Source organism: Cryptomeria japonica, chromosome 9 (assembly GCF_030272615.1).
Source record: "Cryptomeria japonica chromosome 9, Sugi_1.0, whole genome shotgun sequence".
In the NCBI taxonomy this organism is placed as follows: Eukaryota; Viridiplantae; Streptophyta; class Pinopsida; order Cupressales; family Cupressaceae; genus Cryptomeria; species Cryptomeria japonica.
In genome coordinates, this window is record NC_081413.1 from 239,928,931 (window position 1) to 239,950,655 (window position 21,725).

At 33.6% G+C, this 21,725-nt stretch overlaps 1 protein-coding gene across 2 annotated transcripts in view; it reads right to left on the minus strand.

Moving 5' to 3' along the window:
• Positions 1-5,338: 5,338 nt before the first annotated feature.
• The window catches only part of LOC131037169 (auxin response factor 12), a 172,570-nt gene continuing 156,183 nt past the window's right edge, over positions 5,339-21,725 (minus strand). The window contains exons 11-14 of one of the 2 annotated variants that reach the window (XM_057969240.2): positions 17,257-17,392; positions 6,175-7,382; positions 5,909-6,096; positions 5,339-5,778 (exon numbers count right to left, since the gene is read on the minus strand). In XM_057969240.2, coding sequence (XP_057825223.2) covers positions 5,601-5,778; positions 5,909-6,096; positions 6,175-7,382; positions 17,257-17,392 — 1,710 coding nt within the window. In that variant the 3' untranslated portion in view covers positions 5,339-5,600. Of the gene's footprint in view, positions 5,779-5,908; positions 6,097-6,174; positions 7,383-17,238; positions 17,393-21,725 lie in introns of both variants that reach the window. The other variant, XM_057969239.2, reaches the window with a different exon arrangement.

The window sequence follows — 21,725 nt, forward strand, 5'->3', positions numbered from 1 at the left end:
TACTTTAAAGTATTTAATGATGAAATGCTCATTCTGGTTCTATATGTGGATGATTTATTTCTTACTGGTAAAGACGAACTCATTATTAGATGTAAGAAAGAATTAGCTTCAAAATTTGAAATGAAGGATTTAGGTCTAATGCATTATTTTCTAGGTCTAGAAGTATGGCAAAGACCTAACGAAATTTTCTTAAGTCAAGGAAAGTATACTATTGATATTCCAAAAAGATTTAGAATGATGGATTGTAAACCTATGTCTACTCCTATGGAATCTAACTTAAAGAAGTTGAGTGTTTCTGCAACTAACTCTGATTTTGCAGATCCATCTAAGTACAAACAGTTGATTGGATCATTGATGTATCTAGTTAACACTAGACCAGATATATGCTATGTAGTGAATGCTCTCAGCCAGTTCATGAGCATGCCTAAACATGTTCACCTTGTCGCAGCCAAACACATCCTGAGATACTTGCGAGGCACAATTGGCTTTGGGCTGAAGTATCCAATGAAAACTCCAATAAACCTGGAAGGTTACTCAGATGCAAATTGGGTAGGAAGTGTAAAAGACAGGAAAAGAACTTCAAGCATCTGCTTCAACTTAGAATCTGTAGTGATTTCTTGGGCTTGCAGAAAACAATCCTTAGTGGTACTAAGTACAGCTGAAGTTGAGTACATTGCAGCAAGTGTTGCTTCTAGGGAAGCAGTATGGCTTCGTAAGCTTCTCGCTGGGTTGTTTGAACAACCTTGGAAACCCACAGTCATTCATTGTGATAATCAAAGTTGCATAAAGATGTATGTCAATCCATTGTTCCATGATAGGCCAAAACATCTGGAAACTCATTATCACTTCATTCGGGATATGGTGCAAAGAGGCACTATTCAACTGAAGTATGTCGGTACTGATGATCAGATTGTAGATATCTTTACCAAGCCTCTATCCAAGGTGAAGTTTGTGTACTTCAGATATAGGCTAGGCATTTCGAAAAATGAAACCTTGGTTGAGAAGGAGTCTCAACCAAGGTGATGCATTGTGTTGCATCAACCACCCTCTGTGGGCAATGTAAGGTGGTAGTCTTCTCAGGGAGAAGAGCAATTGTTACCATCCTCTGCTGGAAATGTAAGATGGTAGAAAAGATCCTCGCCACCCTCTGCAAGCAATGTAAGGTGGATCCAATCTTTGCTTATGTGCAAGATGGAAGTCTACTATGTTCTGATTATGTAATCCATTCTTTGCTTGTGTGCAAGATGGAAGTTAGTGATATTATGATTATGTTTTCTTCTCCCTAATTAAGAGGGAGTGTTGGTTTTAATTAAGGTGAAGAGTGGATTCCAATTGCCTAAGGCAACATTGGAATCCGCCCTAAAGGGCTGGGCCCTTTAGCCTCTCCTCTAGTATGTGGGGTTGGGCCCTCTTTACTATGTGGCATGGTCAAATAAAATAGGGCTAGCCTCTTAAAAGGACACACTACACTAAATCAAAAGATAAAATATCTTGGCGCCAAAATACCACATTCTAAAGCCGACACCTACGTAAGGATAAGATGGATATAAATAAAGATGCAAAATGAAACATTACATACACTTGCAACACATACATCAATTGTCAAATTCGGTCTACAACCAGCTAATGTGAAATACATCAAAAAGGTGCGAATTCATTTCCAGTCAAGTGTGAACTTTGTAGCTCCTCCTTCATTGTCATCTCTGTTGTTGAAAGTGTGATCTCCATCCAAGTAGAGGTGTTGGCCCTGCATATTATCTCAGAACTGTAGCAGACCTGTGAATGCTGAAAGAACAGATCTAATTGTTGATTTATCTACTAAGGAGAAGTGCAGACCTGAACAACAGACTACAAACCTATTGTTGATTGATGAAGACAACCTAAGAAGCAGCTTGTGTGCTAACCTAATTGCTAAGTGAACTCCTTCATCAAAGCCCTAAGAGATAAGTTGTAATCAGAACATTATACTTAATACATAATCAAATCTGAGGATCTTTCTTGCTGGGTTTTTCCTCCTAAAAGGTTTTCCCAGGGTACTTGTGTGTTGTGAGATCATTTTGTTCATTTCTCTACTTATGCTTAATTCTGGAAAATCCTAACACTAACAGAAATCAACTTTAATCTAGAAATTTAGATAGATTTCTATTTTCTGAGTATTGTATTAATCTAAAAGTCTAAAAATTAACATTTGTTACCTTCCTAGATATGTTTTATGTTTCTATACATTTTTTCTACAATACATGTATGCTCTTCATTTCATCCATTTGATCTACAAGCTATGTCTTTCTCCATTGTCCACTCTACATCCTATGTTCGATGTCTCATATCTAAAGAAGGTCCTTGACCAACAATGTTCACATTCTTCCAAACTACCCTAATGGATGATAAAAGATCTACCATGCTCGACAAAAATGCTATTTTGGGCTAATGATTGCACACTTTTAATAGCCACACCATCACCATCACCAAAGTTTTGGTTCAATGACAAGTATTGTGATTAAAAGACACTATTGGAGAACCTTCCCACTAGCTTCATCAAAACTTTCCTAGAGCTATGAATTGATGAAACCACATATGGGGGACCTCATCCCGAACATGAACAATCAACAATAACACTTCAATAGGGGTTTGAACCTTTGTGGGAAGGATCACAACACCACAACATTATCCATCACACTATGCCATTACCAATTTGTTTGGTAATGGTATCCAATATGATAAATATTGTATTATTTTCATGTGTCCTTTTCTTGTAATGTCCCCTTTTGGGAGGACACTAAATCTTGCCCAATATTCTTGTAGAATTATTGCAGGTTATTTACTTTCAATCTGCTGTGGTAATTTGGACAGATTCAATTCGATGTTGTTTCTCTAGTTATTGATTTAATGTTTCCTCTTCTTTTCCTTTGATGCCTATTTTATTATTGTTTCCAAATTTATGTGTTATGATCTCCTAGATAAATGTTCGTATTATTCTTCCATATTTTCTTATAATTCTGATTTAGGTCTGCCCCTAAATCTGCTTTTAATGCTTCAGATATTTTGTTTAATTCCATGGATCATTCCTTCTCAAATGAAAACCCCTCCACTTTATATATTCCAATGTGGGGGAGAGGTCACACCTCTTCATCATATATGCCCTTTGGCAAGAGACACGACCGTTCACCATTAGCACCCTTTGGAAGGGTGCAACTCTTCATTATTTATGCCCTTTGAAAGGGACACAACCTTTCACATTCAGATCTGCCCTTCTTATTGAATCAGATCTGCACTTTTTATTCCCCATTTTCCCCCATCAAATGAGATTCTCTTCTTCCTTCTATATCTCATGTTTGAGGGCGTCGCAACTTTTCATTTCATGTCTTTTGACCATTCCTTAATTAAAATTTAATTACTTTTACTTATACTTGTATATTTTAATTTTAAATTTTATTATTATTTACCATTAACTTGTATTTCAAAGTGGTGACATTACATTTCTATTTGATGATATTTTACAAGTTAAAACCCTAAGATAAATTAAGAAGCTACTTATAATATTGCCATCACATCTTTAAATTAAATAAAACAAAATAAATAGGCAAAGGTTGAGGATAATTCTCCAAATATATTACTAAATTAATTTTAGGTTTCTCTAAATTCTAGAAGAGTCAAATGGGAAGGAATTATTTTGGCCTGATCAGTTTTCATGCTAAGTATAGGGAATGGCTAGCCACCTCCTAGAATGTGTACCAAACATCTATTATAATGTATAAAAGATAATGATGTCTTAGTGCATTCTAGGGGCTGGATAGCTGTTTCCTAAATATACACCATTTAATATTCAAAGTAATCATTTGTTTATATGTTTTATTGTTTATTTTGTTTTCATTGTAAAAAGAAATTTATTTAATACTTTTTATTAATTATAGTAGTATTAATTAAATATATGATTTATATGGGTCTTTTTTATTTTCAGTTTTTAAGTTGTGTAGTATAGGTTGCCTTTGGATATTCTCGAAGCTTTATAAAATCTTTGGTACACAGAATTTTATATTAAAATGCAATTAAAGTATAAGTATACCTTACCTGTGAACCATACAGTGTTGTCAATGCATGTAGGGGTAGATGAGGATGAAATTGGAAAAATCAGTACGGTGATCAGCCGAGCTATGTTTTAGACAAAATGTCAGAAGGCCATCCCCTGGGATTAGCTCGAATACAATGAAAATTGTGACACAGTGTCAGAGGATGAACACTGTCAATATTCTATTGTCTGTCATATCGTATGGATTGAAAAAATATACTCTTCGAACTAATATACTGTCATTAAGTATGTCTTCTTCCAATTTTATGGTCCGCTCATATACAACACTTCACCTTGAAACATAGAAAATGGTTGTTAGCAAAACCATCTAGAGTTTTTAGTTTATGAAAAGTTTTTTAAGCCTAAAATCACATCATAACTTCAAGTTGACCAGTATATGTCCTCTATTAATGCAATCAAGTAATATTTGAATTTTTAATTAGATATTAATTTTATTGTATGTCACTAGTTCTAGGTGTTTTGTGGCAATTGAACTTCCTTGAGGATTCACACACGTAGGGAGCGTTATCTTAATTTTCTAAATAGTTACACATGCAGAGTCTCTTAATTCCAATAAGAAAAGATGGGATAATATGAAGTATTCTCACAAGCAAATTTCCAACTTCCTACAATTAATATTTTGGACCAAATAAATTGAATTGATTGTGGCTTCTATTCTTTGATGGCATTATAATTGGACTATTTTAATATTTTTTATTTTCCATATTCAATTTACGTCTAGCCAAGGATTTTCAACCAAAACTGTTTCTCTTGCCATGTCTTGTCTACCTTTCTTGGAGTCTAGAGAAACATAAACTTACGCTCAAATGCTAATAAATTCCGAGGGGAGACTATACGTCTCCTTCATATGTTTACGCAGGTATATTTCCTCAGCCTTGTAAATCGTAAGAAGGGAAATCATAAGTAATTACCAACATTTACGTACATGTGAGACTCTGCTTCAGACTAGCTACAGTGTATTCAAAAGTGGTCTTCCAGGATGAGATAACTAATACAAGTAAAATGCATTCCTATGATGGAAAGACAAGTAAATACATTTAGAAATAGAAATAGTTCTTCAGAATACCTGGAGATAATGCTGATATGATTTATTTAACGAAGGATCGAAATTAAGAATTAGGACTCTATAAAGGACTAAGCTAATTAGATAAGTAGGGTTATATTATTTAGATTATTACATAAGTAGAGTATCACTTGTTAAGCATATCAACTTTCTAACCGAACAAGAAGGCTCCTCAATGCAACCGTTGATAAGATATTAAGAAATGCAAACAAAGTTTATTAAAATCGATTATTTGTGTACAAAAGATTTGGTCACTTTGCCAAACAAAACTAGCAAGGAATGTGATTAATGTTGTCCCTTTTTATTTAAAGAAAAGATAATAAAGAAAGCACTTGCAATTAGTGGCAACCCAGCTCAAACATACATAATACTTTGTTCAGATAAGAAATGGTTTAGCATTCCCTTCGAAATATTCAATAGTGATCTTTACAACAGAAAGTGATGCCTTACTCAATATTCCAGGGATCCCATGGTGTAAAGTTCATGCCTAGTGATAGACTCCTCTGGACTGCTACTTGTTTGTTGTTTGGCCGGATTGGAGCTCAAGAGCACCATGCCTTCTTGGCTCATCTGCAGTACTTCTGGAGGAGACAGTACTTTAATGAACCGGACATTATTTATAAATTCCCTGAAAACACAGTATTCAACCCCAGAAATTAAGAAACGTATCATGAAATTAGATTAAATTAAGAAAACAAACATGCAGCTGCTTTTCTCTAGATGCAAAAACCAATTAAATAAGTGACGAGGCAGCATACTCCCAAGGGTCATCTCCAAGGAGGAGGACATCATTTTCCTTGTCAACAAATACAAGCTGCCAGCCTGATCTGGGGTCCTCAAGCACGCCTTCCAAGCCAAACATGCGTGCAAGTTCACTGCGCAAATCTGGATAGCTCCTGAAGCGCATAACATCTAATGATCTCCCAACTGAACCTAGCTTGTAAACCTGGCAATGCACCCAAATTCATTCAGGTGGAAAAGTATAACCACAAAACATTATGGACAAATATAAAAAGACACTGACCTTCGTAAAAGTTCTTGTGCACGGATTCACCTGTGCAAGATTTGTTGCACATTCCAAAAAATCACCTTCCTCCAAGCCCCTTGAGGAAACTGTGCTTGAGTGTGATAGGAAATTGGAGCTAGGGGGACAAGTGTTGAGTAGGTTAGTGGCAGATAACATGTTGCATGGATCTGGACTATTGCCAGCATTTTTTGATTCTGTGTTAGATATAACTGAGGATGGCGTGTCTACATTGAAACCAGAGAGAAATGAGCTTTGTGAGTCAGGCTGATTTCTCTCCTGTCCAGAAGAACAAACCTCAAATGTGAATTGGGGCAATAATACTGAATGTGGTGAAATATTGGATTGTGATACAGGTTGTGATGGGCGACATGAATATGGGGACACTTGTCCTGTAGGAACATGCTGAACTGGTTGATTATTAGATAACCTCTTAGGGGAGGACCACGATGCAGGGGATTTTTGTCTATCCTCAAAAACACCAGGCCCTGGAAGAATGCCAGAGGGTTGCTGCAAGACTGTCTGACATGTTTTGGGAAGCATCATGCTATAGGTACTTTCTTCTGAACCTAAAGATCCCAAAATTCTTTGATGAGGTGATGAAGAATCTCTAGTTGAATCAAGATTTGTACAGGAATTCGCTAAGACTGGTTTTGAGTTTATAGATGATTTCAAACTTGGGGTGGACTGATGTGGAGACAATGGGAGCTGTGGCAAAGTACCAATAACGTTTGGAACATGGAATATTTGTTGCTGATAGAGCTGTTGCTCGAATAATGGCTTATGTTCTTTCATAGAATGCTGTAGTGATGGATGGTGCAGTTGTTGCACAAACTTTTCCTGTGGCAGTTGATGCTGTAAACTTTTAACTTGCTGATGAAGAAGGTGCTCTTGAAGATTCTGTGACTGCTGAATGGCATTCTTCTGCACCTGTGACTTCAATCCGTTTTGAAGTTCTTGAGATGCCATAAGTTGCAACTGTGGAAACTGTAACACTTGTTTAGAGGGTCCAAAATTCATATCATCTGAGGCTACTGTCTTTTTTTCTTGGTACATGTCTGGTTGAAATCCTTGTAGAAAAGAATCAGAACTTCGTTTGATCTGCATCCATGGATCCATATCCATCGGGGACTGAAAATTTTGTTCGCCATTAACTCCTCTCATCCACATGAAGGATCTTTTCATCACATCATAATCATTTTTATTTTCTGTAAATGAAAAGGAGGAAACATATCTAAGCAATATTACTTAATAACTCTGCCAAAATGACAATTAACGTTTTATGCATTAAAATACAGCTAAAGTAAATGAGACCTGTTAACCCTGCCCTTCTCATTAACTATCAAGTCCAAGAGACCAATCTATACACAAAATGGAACTATAGTGTTAAAATTAACAAGCTCCTTAACCTCTTAATATACATCTTACATTTACAGCAGTGCCAACAATCATGCTTAGCATTTCAGGACATCAATGTCCCATTTTAATAACAATGTTTTATATGTATCATTATGATCAATAATATTTCCTATAATTACATTAAAAGGCATGATCTAAAGTGGCAACAGGGAGGAGAAGCAGTTAATGTCATGACCTGGTGCAGGAGCACGCAGGTTTATAAGCAATCAGCACCAACCAAAATATTGGTGTTTTGTTCAATTTTGATTTATATCAATTTTGTTTGGCATCTCTCTTCAGCTTTGCAGATGCTCTATGACGTCAGTATGCAAACCCCTTAAAGACGATGATAAACCAGGTATAAATAAGTACCTAGCAATTATATTATCTCACTGGTGGAAAAATAGGTAGTAGCGCTCTGTTCTAAGGTGCAGAAGATTAAACCAAGAACCTGAACAAGGAGAGTGCTTGTAGAGCAATACAGAGAAAGAAAAAGTGTTTGACATGACAGTTTCAAAGCGGCTGATATGATCAAAATGTTCCATGTATTTCCAAATCTCTTGTAATATCAGGAGAAGAGTATGATTGATCATTGAATTGTATACATATATGAGAGAAATGATGATAGACAAAAGTATCCGAGTAACAAAATCTCAACTTAAAAAAAAACAATGTAGATGGTATTCTCTTTTCTGCCCAAAGGACTATTTGAGCAGTTTTGAAGAGTTGCAAATTTTTATTTTTGCAGCCCTCTCCTCACACCAACTGCACCAGCAAACCCCTTCACGACCATTCTTCCTCCTGTTTTTGTCATTGGAATTTCAATGGCAATAGAAGCTGTAGAAGACTTTCCCTGTGGCAAGCTTGACAAAAAAAGTTAACAATGACTTTGTTTTAGTAGCAAAGCAAATGAAGAGTTTGAAACACGTCACTGGAAAGATGTAAAAGTTGGTGACATTGTAAAGGTTAACCATGATGAATTCTTCCCTGCTATTCTGATGGTTTATACTATGTTGAGACAATGAGCTTAGATGGGGAGGATTATTAAGGTAAACAAATTGCAGATGATATAAAATATTTGCAGACAGAGTGAGAAGATCGAAACGTTGGTAGGAAGACGAAAGGCACCAAACCTGAAGAGGAACAGTTGCCCCAGTTGCGAAAGGAATCAGAGGAGGTAACAACTGTCGAAGTTTATTATAAAATGATAAATAAGATAGCAAAAGGAAACGGTATGGGCCAAGAAGGATAAAGCTGCAGAATTGGCCTGGTGAAGGAGGGAAATGTGGCTTCGAAGAAGTGGAGGGCATGGCTTTTGGCCAGCAAAACAGAGAGTAAAAAATATTGTGGGCTGCAAAGTAAATATTGAGAAGGCAGAGTAAAAATTTGAATGCGTGAGGAAAGGAAATCCTATCAGATGCATAGTGAATGATTGGGCAGAGTTTGGGAAGAGGGAGGCCATGTGAAGGCCATAAATTGTAAATTGTTTTACAAATCTAATTTGTTTAGATGATTTAAAATAAGTAATGAATGTTTGTTGCAATCTTCGTTTGGATAACATGTAGAAATTAACCGAGAGTCACCGATAAGTAGTTGTGTTAGTGTGTTGAAGTTGCAGGCAAGGTGCTGGCTTGCATCATTACCATGAAAGAAAAATTCTTTAGAGCCAACACACACACACACACACACACATATAACATCAAAATTTTAAAATATATTTTTAATGCCTACAGGTGAAAGCATTAAAAAGTAACTTACAAATATATTATATTAACTACACTTCTGAAAGTAAAAACAAATCAAAAGACTGACCAAAATATCATGAATGGTGGATTTGATATTTTGGTGGATTTTTCAAAAATAATTATTATAAAGTTAATAATGTAGATAAAATAATTTAAATTTTTAGATAAAAATTAAAATTTCTGTCCATGTATGTACGTAATAAATAAAATAATTCTAAAGTAAAATATAATCTATTTAGTAAATAAGATAGCTTGAGATTGATAACTCGAGATATTTTTTAGATAGATGTATTTATGATATCAATACTAGTGTTATGACAGTTGTAAAGTGCCAAGGTATTTTTTTGTATTTTGACGAATGTTTGATGAAATAAGTTAATAACAGTACTAAAATACTACAACTATTCTGTGTATTTTTGCAAATATTTCACAAAATGATCATCTAACAATCAAACAAAAACTGATATAAATATTTTCCATTCAATGGAATACCATTAATTTCATTCATCAGAGTGTACTCAGATTTTAACACATAATTCACTAATACCATTGCTCAGAATGAATACAATACAAACACAGATTAATCAGAAGCACATTTGACCTCATTCTCAGACCTGCACTATTTCCATAAAGCCACTACAATCACTTCCATAACAGCTGATATGATCACTGCACACTGAAATGACAACAAATCTGTTCCAGATTGCTATAAACTATTGATCAGACAGCTGTTGAAATTACTAGTTGCTAGTATAGACTCAACTATAGGGGCAAATAAGGAGTAAATGCTGACAGCAGATCTGAATCCACAATTACAGTGAATTCTGATTACTCTTAGTAAGAATGGGCTATCTCTACTTCTAGAACGTGCGCGCACACACACACACACACACACACACACACACATATAGAGCTGGAAGTATAGGGTTCTAAAACCCTTAGAAACATCAGTGCCTCATGTATAGTATCTCATGCCTTCTCTGAAACTCTTACCAAATGGTGTAGCTGGCTGCTGAGCCCACACACTTCAAAGTTAAAACTATATTGTCACCTATTTCCTTTCCCATGTTTGACTGTATCATGCAAAATTTTCTATGGCTCATCTCAAAAATTTGTAGTAAGATGTAGTGGCTGTAAAATTTATGATCTTAAACCCTTTTTAAAATGCCTCATCTTCGAATATGCTTCCTTTAGCCTCACATCCCTATCTCACCTCTCCAATACTCAATTAGGATTTCCTTTGCAAATTGAAATAATTTATAACAAAACCTTCAATCTTCAACCCATTGGAAATGACCACAAAATTGAAAATGGTATTTCAATCTTGAATACAAATCTTCACAATTTTTATAACATTTAGCACACCTATGAATCTTGGATGAATCCCACTCACAAATTGCTAAGAAGTTTCTATTCTTGAAACCACTCTTTGTTGTATGGTTTTTGTCCTAGAGCAGAAAGATGAACAGGTGCTCAATCTCCAAAGATAGGGTTTGAAAAATAAAATGCCAAGACTGAAATTCTCTTCTCAAACTGTCCTTTTTGAAAAATAAATTGAATGAATGATTCAATAATCGGATGATTACATCGAACGATATACACACGTATATATAGAGGTTACAAGACGATGTTCTATAATTAGAACATAACATTAAAGTAAAAGATTAAAGAGCTAAATGCTAAATTAAGATTAAAAGATAATTAAATAAAAAGAAAAAGTTAAATGCTAAATAAAGCTTAAAAGCTAATTACATAATAAAAAGCTAACTTAACAAGCTAAATAAGTCAACTAAAAAGCTAAATAGCTAAATAAGTCGACAACTAATATGACTGCTAAAAATAGAAGATGACCATTATAGAAGATATTAATATTATTATAACACTTTTTACACCCCCTTTCAACATTTGAAATATTACCAAAAGCCATTTTTTTTAATAAACTGTCCAAGTTAAATAAAATAATTAATTAAATATAAGGTGCCTGCAAAATGAAGGACCTTAGGCAACTTAATTGAATTAATTAATTATTCCTTGTGTAACCTGAGGACATGTCCCCAGTAGGCAATGTCTCGGGTTAATGGGGACAGGTCAAAGCCCTTGCACTGTCCCATAAATTTGCAAAAATTCCGAAATATCCCCAATACAGCCAGCAAAATAATTGAAAACTCTAGGGGATGGCCTGACAATACCCTACGGCACAACAAATTTTAAATTGATTTTAAATAAAAAACACAAAATTAATAAAAAATAAAGCCCTCCCACACCCCTTTGCATAAAACTTAAACCTAAAAAAAAGAAGAGGGTTGGAGCTTTTAGGTTCAAATTGCCAAATTATCAAGTGCTGGTCAAATGAAGCAGAGCTTTTCTGCAACTTCAACAGAGAAAAGAAAGATTCATTTAACGGCCATCTATGATAGAGATAAAGGGACTTTTAAAATAAAGTCCAATTGGCTATAGAAAAAGAAACAACACCTTCTCAATCGTCAAATATTTCAGAATCAGATTTTATATAATGACCAAATTAGTAATTTTTTGAAAAATTTCAATTTTGTCCACATGCTATTTTGGGCAAAAAGTTGAGTGCCTATTTTAGCATATTGTGATTATTTCTTTCTTTTTTGAATTGTTTTAAGTCTAGAATATTTTATTCTTATTTTAGGAGATAGGGATAGGATATCCATTAAAGAAAGATAAATAAGTGCTAAGAGCAAGTTGCATTCTTCAATCAGACAGATTCATTCATGAGAGACCAATAGGACTTTAGAAGGGAGTTAGAAAGTTAGAGAACTGTACAACCAAAAGAGGAAGAAAGATTGAAGTAAATTTATGATACTGAAATCTTGATTTAAATCAAGGCATGTTCTTGCAATTGTGTAAATGAAAGAATAAGGAACAGAGAAGTTTTATGTAACTTTGTATAGCATTTGCTTTGGCCCTCATGAAGCAACTCTAAATGTTTGATAGTATTTGCTTATCCTTATTCTTATCTTAGGTTCATACATTTCAAATTGTGGATGTGATGCTAATGATATTTGATTTACTTATTAGATAACATTAATATTAAATCATGTTATAGTTTACTTTTGCAAAAATTAAAAAACTTGCTGGTGAGATAGGAAATTTTAGAGTCTTTTACTCTAATCTTTGAAATAAAAAATAGATAGGTCAAGTTTACTTGAGTTATTTTATCTTTATAAAAAATTCCAAAAAACACTATAGTCGCAATGGAGTAGATTAAATTAGGGAGCTTCACCTGCGAATTTGAAGAGAGGATTTTCTTGTTGACTTTTTTTTTTATGTTGTCACTCAAAGTGACAAATTAAAACACCAGCACAGTCAACCTTAGCTTTCTCTCCTTTGGAATTGTATTGACATCACCTTCATTCTTTTTCTTTCAGTGTTATCTATCTCACAACTTTTTAAGAAAATGGAGAAAGAAAATTTGCCACTAGCAGCTTTGAAACTTGTTTTTTTTTTCCATTTGAACCTATGATTTTCTTGTCAGCTTTGAATTAATGAAATATCTACTATGTTTCAAGATTACCTTTGCCCATTTGAGGAAACCTCCTGGTTAGATCAATTTATTAAGGGCAACAGCTGCTGATCCATGTTATTTCTTATGAATTCAGGTGAAAGAATATTAGCTTCATTGCCCAAAACACCTCCTAATCTGCCAAAAGAATATCAACAAACTGGAAAACTATCAGGCACCTGAAAAACCTTCTTGCTTTGAGTTTATTATCACAACTAGCATAATTATCTTTAATCTCAGAAATATGCATGAACTTGATTCCTAATCTCTGTTGATTCATAAATTATATTAATGATATGAAGTCAATTATTAAGCCTAGTTGGGACACCAACTTTATTTAATGCCATTAAATGAAATTAAATGCAATTTATTAAATGCATTTGATTTCCTAGGGGCCATGGGTTTTGAAGAGGCATATAAAAAGTTAATTGAACTCTGTTTTATTCATTCATTCACTTATTCATTTTGTTGAAATTCGATTGAGAATGAACAGCAGGGGTTTTGCTAAAGCTTCAAGCTTTCTGGGAATGAAAACTCTCAAAGGCGGCAATACCTGTAGGTGTGAGATATCATCCAACGGTATTAAGTGGATAATCTCATCCAGAGATTATACTTGTGCATTGGATTTTGATTTACAGAGTTGCAAAAGGGCATTTAGAGAATCAATTCAAGCGTAGATTGAAGATCAATCATTTGCAGATTTTAGATGGTTTAAAGGTTCATAACTCCCACTGTTCCATCTTCCAAATCAGGCCATACTTTCTCAAGAGTTGGTTGTACATGTTCCAAGGTTCTGTGGGTTTTTTAAAGCTAGTTTTCAGATCTGCTGTGGACTCCAATAATCAGCAAATATCATCATTCAGAGAGGCGTTGGAATTTATGCATCTGATTTGTATTTTCAGCATCAATAATATTATCTATAGCTGATAAAGGTATGTACTGTTAATCATTGAAATGCAATCTATCGTTAAAAGTTTGAATAAATTGTTGTTAAATTGTCTAGAATTGTTATTATTATTTCCAAGCATTTATATTTCAATATTTACACATCAAAATCAAAAAATCAGTAAACGTAGAAAAAGCAGAAAAGAGTTAAAAAGACAGAAAATATTCCAAAAATTCAATTCAAATTATAGAATAGGGTGGGATATTTCATGGCAACACCTCTTACGATGGCTAGAAAGAATTGTAGCCAATATATTTTGTCATTCTAGCAGTTTGTTGCCCAGAAGGTTTCACTACTCTTACAATTTCTTACTGGATCCTTTGATCCATCTCTTGTAAATTTACTATTAAGGTAGCATTTGTCTTTTCTAAAATGGGGCTTGATGGTAGTGTTACCATAGTTTTACCTTGATCCAAGTTTAGTGCCTAGAACCTGCTTCTTAGAGAACTTTGACTTGGACATTCTAATCTACACTCTCAAACACATGGGAATCCTCTAATTTCCTTGTCGTTTCAATGTTTCACACCATTTTTTTGCCTTTAGGATCTCTTTTCCTTGCTCCAACCCTTTTCCTTAGAGCTTGTGGCTCAATTCATTCCTCTATTAAAAACTCTTCAATGCCTCAAAGGTTTCTCTCATCGCTTCCCCCTATTCATTTTTGAAGGAGTCTTCAAACTCCATGTCCCAATTAGATTTTCTCACCTAAAGGAGGCTGTACTGATTCTTCATACAAAACTTGCTCTGCAAGGTCAACGCACGCTTCGTCTACCAATTGTTATGTCTATATATTTCCACCCACTCTTCCTTTGTATGGTTATTCCTTGTACGTTGAACGATTTGATATCTCTAACTTTGACTTCTACTTCGAGGCATACTTGACTTTGAAATCACATTAGTAGAGTCTTCAACTACTTCTCATATTCAACTTCACTATTCTCTTTGCTCTAGCAACATTTGGTCTTGGCCACATTGCGGTCTCTAAGGCTATGAATATCTTAAATTAGACTTGACTTCTATAGAGAAATGTTGCCAATATTTACTCTTTGACCTAATAAAACCAATACTCGAAATAAAGAATAGAAATAACAATGCATACCAATATAGTAATAAAAAATATTTTTATTCACATTAAATTCTTACAAAAGTAGACTAGTGATGAACCAAGGATAGAACTACATCCCTTGACTATGGAAATTCTATATAAAGCACTTGTAAGTTGCCCAAAAAACTATAATCATCAACAAATAACTATCCAAAGCAAACAAGCAATGTTCCATGGGGACGCGTCCCCCCTGAAAATGCAAGAGTTTTCAAGATAGGGGCATCCCCAAGACGTAGGAATGCCTAGGGAACATCCCCCCATCGTCCCTCCACTTCCACCAAGTTTCCTCCGTCATCTCCGAGATGTTTCGTCACCAAGGGACGTTTCTCGAAAGCTTCTTGCACCAAAAATGCCAAAGGAGGTGTTGGGACGTTCCCGAGGCTCCTAGACGTCCATCGACACCCCAAGGAATATGATTAAGTCTTCCACAACAGAAAGTAATGTTCGTGAGTTTTTTTTTAAACAAAGAAAAAAGGTCACTTCAAAGGCCTAACCCTAATCCTCACTCAAGCCTTTCCCCTTTGGCATCTCAAAAAAGTTACGAGAGACATAGTACCTCATTCTTATTCACAACCTCATACAAAATCAGTCACTGCAGTCTAAAGAGGAAGAGTGAAGTCTGAGTTTGAGCTGCAAGGAGACTTAGGAGAGAGCAAGCCAAGAGGAGCTTCTTCATTCTTGCAAGAGAAGGACAGCAAGATTAAAGGTAGGCATTTGCCATTCTTTCAAAACATTTTTTGTTCATTGATCATAAAAATTGTTCATTGCACAATGCAGCTGTTAGAACTGAGAAATTATGATTTTTGCATTTAAATTTATGAATGACTGTCATTGACAGGCAAAAGCTCAACATTGAACAATGAACATTGAAAAATAAAAGTAAAAACATAAAACCCTTCTGTTAGAAACTTAGAAAACTTAGAAATCATCATTTTAATCACTGTTTGCTGGAATAATACGCTCAAATTCATTGTTCAAAACTTCAATGTTTACATCAAAATTCATTGCAATGTTTTTAATTTGACAAATTTGAAATTAATAAACTATGACAGCAGCATATAGATTTTCCGACTAATTTTTTTTAACATCGTTTCTTGCAGCATCATTATCATAACGAGTTCTTACAGCATGAGTGAGGATGAGAGTCAAGAGGTTGAAATAGAAATTCAATGTGAAAATGAATCATCTGTTGATCTTAGATAGGAGTGGGAGGTGAGCCTAATGCTCAAATTGTAACAAGTCCTATTAGGAGTTGAGATTATTGCTGCCCTTCTCAAATCCGCATGAAATTCACCAAGGGCTCCTTTAATTAAAATTTGAAAATCACCTTTAAAACAGTGTGCATCTAAGGTACCAGAAAAACCTAGAACAACTGGTGGCACTAGAAAGTGGAAGAGCCACAAGTTTAATCTTGAATGGTTTGGCAGCATTACTAGAACTAATGCTCACTTCTTGTTCAAGGCAAAGGTGCAGATGTATGCAAAAAGGTGGAAGGAAACTTGAAGTATAGGTCTGAAATATTAAAATAATGAGGTTGTAATGAAGTTGAAGTACATGTATCTACTAGTGCCACAAAGGAGTGGGGGTAATCAGATTTATACAGTTTCTAAATCTACTTTGCAGAGTCCAAGGCCAAATAATCCATCTAGTTCAGGGGTAGCAGACCCTAAGGGGAAATGTAAGATGACTAGTCCATCTTCACAACCATTGGCAGATTTATTCAATGTGCAAGCAAAGGATGAGACAAATGATGCCATTGGCAAATTCTTCTGTGCCAATGGCATTCCATTCCATGTGGCTTTCTCTCACAAAGGCTCATAACATCACAAAGCACATGGCAGAAGACACATCTTCTGTCAGAGATACAACTACTCAACTAAACTTCTGAGATAAGAATAAGGGGTGATTATATGCTGTTACTGATGTACATAGCTTATGATAGCCTATTGTAATACATTCTACAGATCCTTACCTCAAGTGTACTCTAGGTTTCAATTCAATGTTGTAAGCACAGATTGGTCCTACATCTGGAATAATTTTCTGTCACACCATCTCCAAATAATGCATTTTAATATCCTTACTAATTTAAAATAAGGAATTTTTGCCTCGCATCTATAGATTAACGTGGCATTCAAAATTCATATAGTAATAAAAATTCTCAGTTTTTGAATTCCAAAAATTCCCTTCACAGAAAAGCTCCATCAAGGATTCTACCAAAGAGAATCACAACGAATAGAGGATGTCAATACATTGTAAAAGTAGTATTTTCTATATTGCAATAAAGGGATAAAGGAAATAAACAATGAAAATGTAAAGGAAATATCACATGCAAATAACTAACCTTGGAGAAAAGGCATACCCTGCATCTGCGACCAATGACATTTTAATCCTAATGGATAGGCCGATGGGTACATCAAGAATGTGGCTAATGGTTCAATTTCCCATCGAGATACTTGCATTTTTCTTTCACCCACAGAAGATTCATCCCAACCAACCTACATTTAAAAACATATACATTCTATTAAGAACTGGTTGTTTATAATTTTTTATTCAGCTGGTAGCAAAATCCTTGGAAATGACTTTGTCACATATTGACTACAATCCATGATAAATATCCTTAGAGCTTATAACTCCAACAATACATCAGCTATTTTCATTACCTAGTTAACCCTCATATATTATAAAAATTTCAGAAAAACATGCAAAGGAGTTGTTAGTTGTAATATCCACTGCACTTAAATTGAAAATGAGGAACAATTATGATAGCTACCATAAAAATATGGAATGAACATGCCATTATAATCCAGGTAAAATACACAGTTTTCTTGCCAATTCAAAGCATGTCATGTATCTCCATATCATCAGCAGTAAAACTTAGGTTGCAAGAGACGGGCCAACATAATCTTTTCTTTTCACGTCTTTTTAGTTACTATATAAAGTATGAATCGATTTTTATTTATGTAATCTATTTATATTTATTAAATTTAAAATCAATCCCTTCATAAAACATCAAAAACTAGCTTGTAATAAGCCTATGGGGTATTTTTATAAAATATAGATTTTTGTAATCTGTGACTTATGCAACACTAGAATAATAAATTAATAATGGAACACTGAACAGAAGTAATCAAAACCCAAAATATTGAACAGCAATATTATATGATATTATTACAATTGCATAAGATCTGAAGATTCTGAACAATGAATGACTACTGATGTAATATAAAAGTAGATGCAAATAATCCCTTACACATCACATAAAATGCCAAAAATAGATCTGAAGCTCAGCATATATATATATTATTTATTTCAGCATAAAACAAAAAACAATCTCCACTCACATGTATGCTTGATTTGCTGATTATGCTGCCAATTCATCAACCGTACAGCTATACAAGACTTACAGATCCATTCACAACAGCAATTATGACCTATATGGACACAACAGGGAATTTTCTAGGCATGTAACAGCAGTACGGTACTGAATATGAATACGAAAGTTGTGGAGGACTTTGGCATGTACCACACTCAAAAAGCTATATGACAAGCTTTGTATTGTACAACTTTCTAAAAATAACCACAGTAATGTTGCTCAACAACAGATGATGCCATAATGGTAGGAATAAATCACACTTCCAGAAGTAAATCTTCTAAATGCTCAATCACAATTGTAAATAATTCAATTTTCAGCCCAAATGCAATTCTTGGATGGAATAACCTCAAATTGATGTCTCCTCTCCTCATCTCTATTTAAGAGATGTCTCCTCTCTCATTTCTTCTTAATGAAATTATTGTAAAGAGTTTCTTGCTCTCTCTCTCACATTTTAGGCATTGCCTCATTCATAATATCACAAAGGGTTTTTCTTTGCTTTTCACCTTTCAAAAGTTCTTGTGCCTCCTCCTTCACATTTGGGTGATTGCTCCAAGGTTTTTTGCATTTCTCTTGGTAACATTTACTTTATCAATAAACTTACTTGGATTTTATTATTCTTTCCTTGCTCTTGTATTTCCTTTAATGGTATCAGAGCAAGTTTCTAATCCTTGTTTTAAGTTGACATTGATGAAGGTTACCATTCTATGGAGTTCACCTTCTTGGAGGCATTCTTGAGAGGAGAAGTTCTTTCTTTAATATTTTCTATTGTGCAGGTTTTGGTTTTAGATTTTAAATTTTTTTTTTCAAACTTGTTAACAAGTTTGTCTGCAGGTTCAATTTTCTTAGATTCTATTTTTTTTAAATAAGCTTTGAAAGGCTTGCCGCCAAAGTTTCTTCTTTCTGGTTTAAAGTTGTGGATTTGGAAGGCTTGCCACCAAAGTTTCTTCTTTCTGGTTTTAAGTTGTGGTTTTGGAAGGCTTGCCGCCAAAGTTTCTTCTTTCTGGTTTTAAGTTGTGGTTTTGGAAGGCTTGCCACCAAAACTCCATTTCTAACCTCTTTTCCTGCATTCTATAATTTATGTTTATCAGTTTAGAGGGCTTGCCACCAAAACATTTTGCATTATTCAGTTGCTTCTCTGTTTATTTGGAGATTCTAATATTTTATTTCACTTGCAGATTATTACTGGTTTATTTTTCTTTTCTATCTATTTCTGTTCGATTCAGAGATATATTTTAGTTTATTTTCTCTCTAACATTTCCTGCAGATTATTAGATGTATTTTATAACAGTTTCTATTTGATTCAGAGATATATTTTAGTTTTTTTTTCTCTAACATTTCCTGCAGATTATTAGATGTATTTTCTAACAGTTTCTGTTTGCAGATTAAAAAAAAAACTATTTATGTTTCTCTGTTGTAATAATTTTGTTTTTTATATTAATTCAATCTTTTGTTAAAACTTTCATCTTTCTGTTTAAATCTGTTTGAAATAATTCTATTAAATCTAAATTTATTTATTTTTAAATCTGAATCTATCTATTTCATTTACTTCAAACTCTGTGTTTTCTAACTGCTTCTTGTGCAAACTTTAATAACAAAGATCTCTAGTTTCAATTTCAGAATCAATTTTATTAGATCTTTGTTATTACCTGCCCTCAATCTGCAGCAAAAAAATAAAAAATCAGATTTAAAAACATATTCTCTTCTACCTACTTCGTGTAACGTCTCTGCATGTTCTTGATATATATCATCATTTAGTCTATGTAGATTCTCTGTTTGTCACGTTTTCTCTCCGATTTTACTGTTATTACCTACCCTCAGTTTGCATTTTATTTTGTTCTAGTTTTCCTGCAATCTGTGTTTTAACGCCTCTGCCCTTTATCATTTCATTGCTTACGTTTATTTCCTTTCTCTAAAAGCATCGTTTACTGCTCTTTTATAAAACTTTAAACTCCATTTTCTTAATCTCACGTATAAAGTTATATTAAAAACTTTATTTAAAATAAGTTATAAAGTTTACTTTATTTAGAATATAAGTAAAGTTTTCTTTTATTATTAAAAGTTTTAAAGTTTTTTAATAAAATAAACTTTATCTAAATAAAACTAATTTTTTAATTTTTTTTAATAATATATATATAAATTCAAACTTTTTTCTATAAAAGTTTCTAAAAAAAATATAAAGTTTTTTTAAGATTTGAAAGTTTTTTTCATAAAAATTTAAAGAAATTGTTATTGAAATTTTTAATCAAAGAGGTTAATTTTCATTTTTTACTAACCATTATTTTGCTATCATGTCTACATTAATTCCGGAAATCAAATTAAATAGTTCTAATTATCATTCATGGAAAACACATATTTCTTTTATTTTTCGTTTCAAGCATCTTTTGGATGTCGCAACTAATAAAACCTTTGAGCCCGCTACAACTGCTCCTCAAGCCGACCAAGATAGATGGAAGGCTCAAAATGAGGAAGCACTTGGTTTAATTGGTATTTCAATGGTTCCTGATTTGTATGTTTTAATTGGAAATTGTACAAAAGCGTATGAAGCTTGGGAAATTTTAAAAACAACTTGTGATAGCTCAAATGAATCCCGAAAAATTTAGCTTCAAGATCAACTCGAAGATCTCAGGTATACGGATTTTAAAACCATGGATGAATTCTTATTAAAGTTTGATTCTATTAATAGTCAATTAACTGGTTTAGGAGTTACACTAGCTGATTTACATTTAATTCATCTTATTCTTAAAAAATGTCTTCCTCGTCAATTTCAACAATTTATTACGAATATTCATGCTCAACTTGCTATTCCTAGCTTAGCTACTCAATTAACTTATGATATTTTTCGTAATCTATTACGTCAAGAGGAAGCTAAATTAATTCAATTTGGTACTCTTAAAAGTAGTGAACATGCTTTTATGTCTAAAAATCAAAATCATAATAATAATTTTAGATCCAATAATAATAATCATAATCATAATCATAAATCTTCTAATTATCAATCTCATTCTAAATCCTATCATAACAATTCTCATAATAATAATAATAATCATAATAATACATACAATAATCAAAGGAATAATTCTCAAACAAGACCCCATTGCACATATTGTGGGAAAGATGGACATATTACTAATAATTGTTTTAAGAAGCAAAATGGTAAAAAGACCATGAACCAAAATACTCAAAATAATCAACAACATAAACCTCATTATAAGAAAGGTAATAATAATGGTGATTCATCTCGTCATGCATTTACATGTACTTATAATGTTTCTCAACCACTTGAGTGGATTATTGATTTTAGTGCATCTCAACATGTTACCTCTCATAAAGAATGTTTTGAATCTTTGCATCGTGATACTTCCAATATTCATGTTCAATTAGCTAATAATTATAGTTGCAAAGTTGAAGCTATTGGTGATATGAATGTTCCTAATGGGAAATTACATGATGTTCTT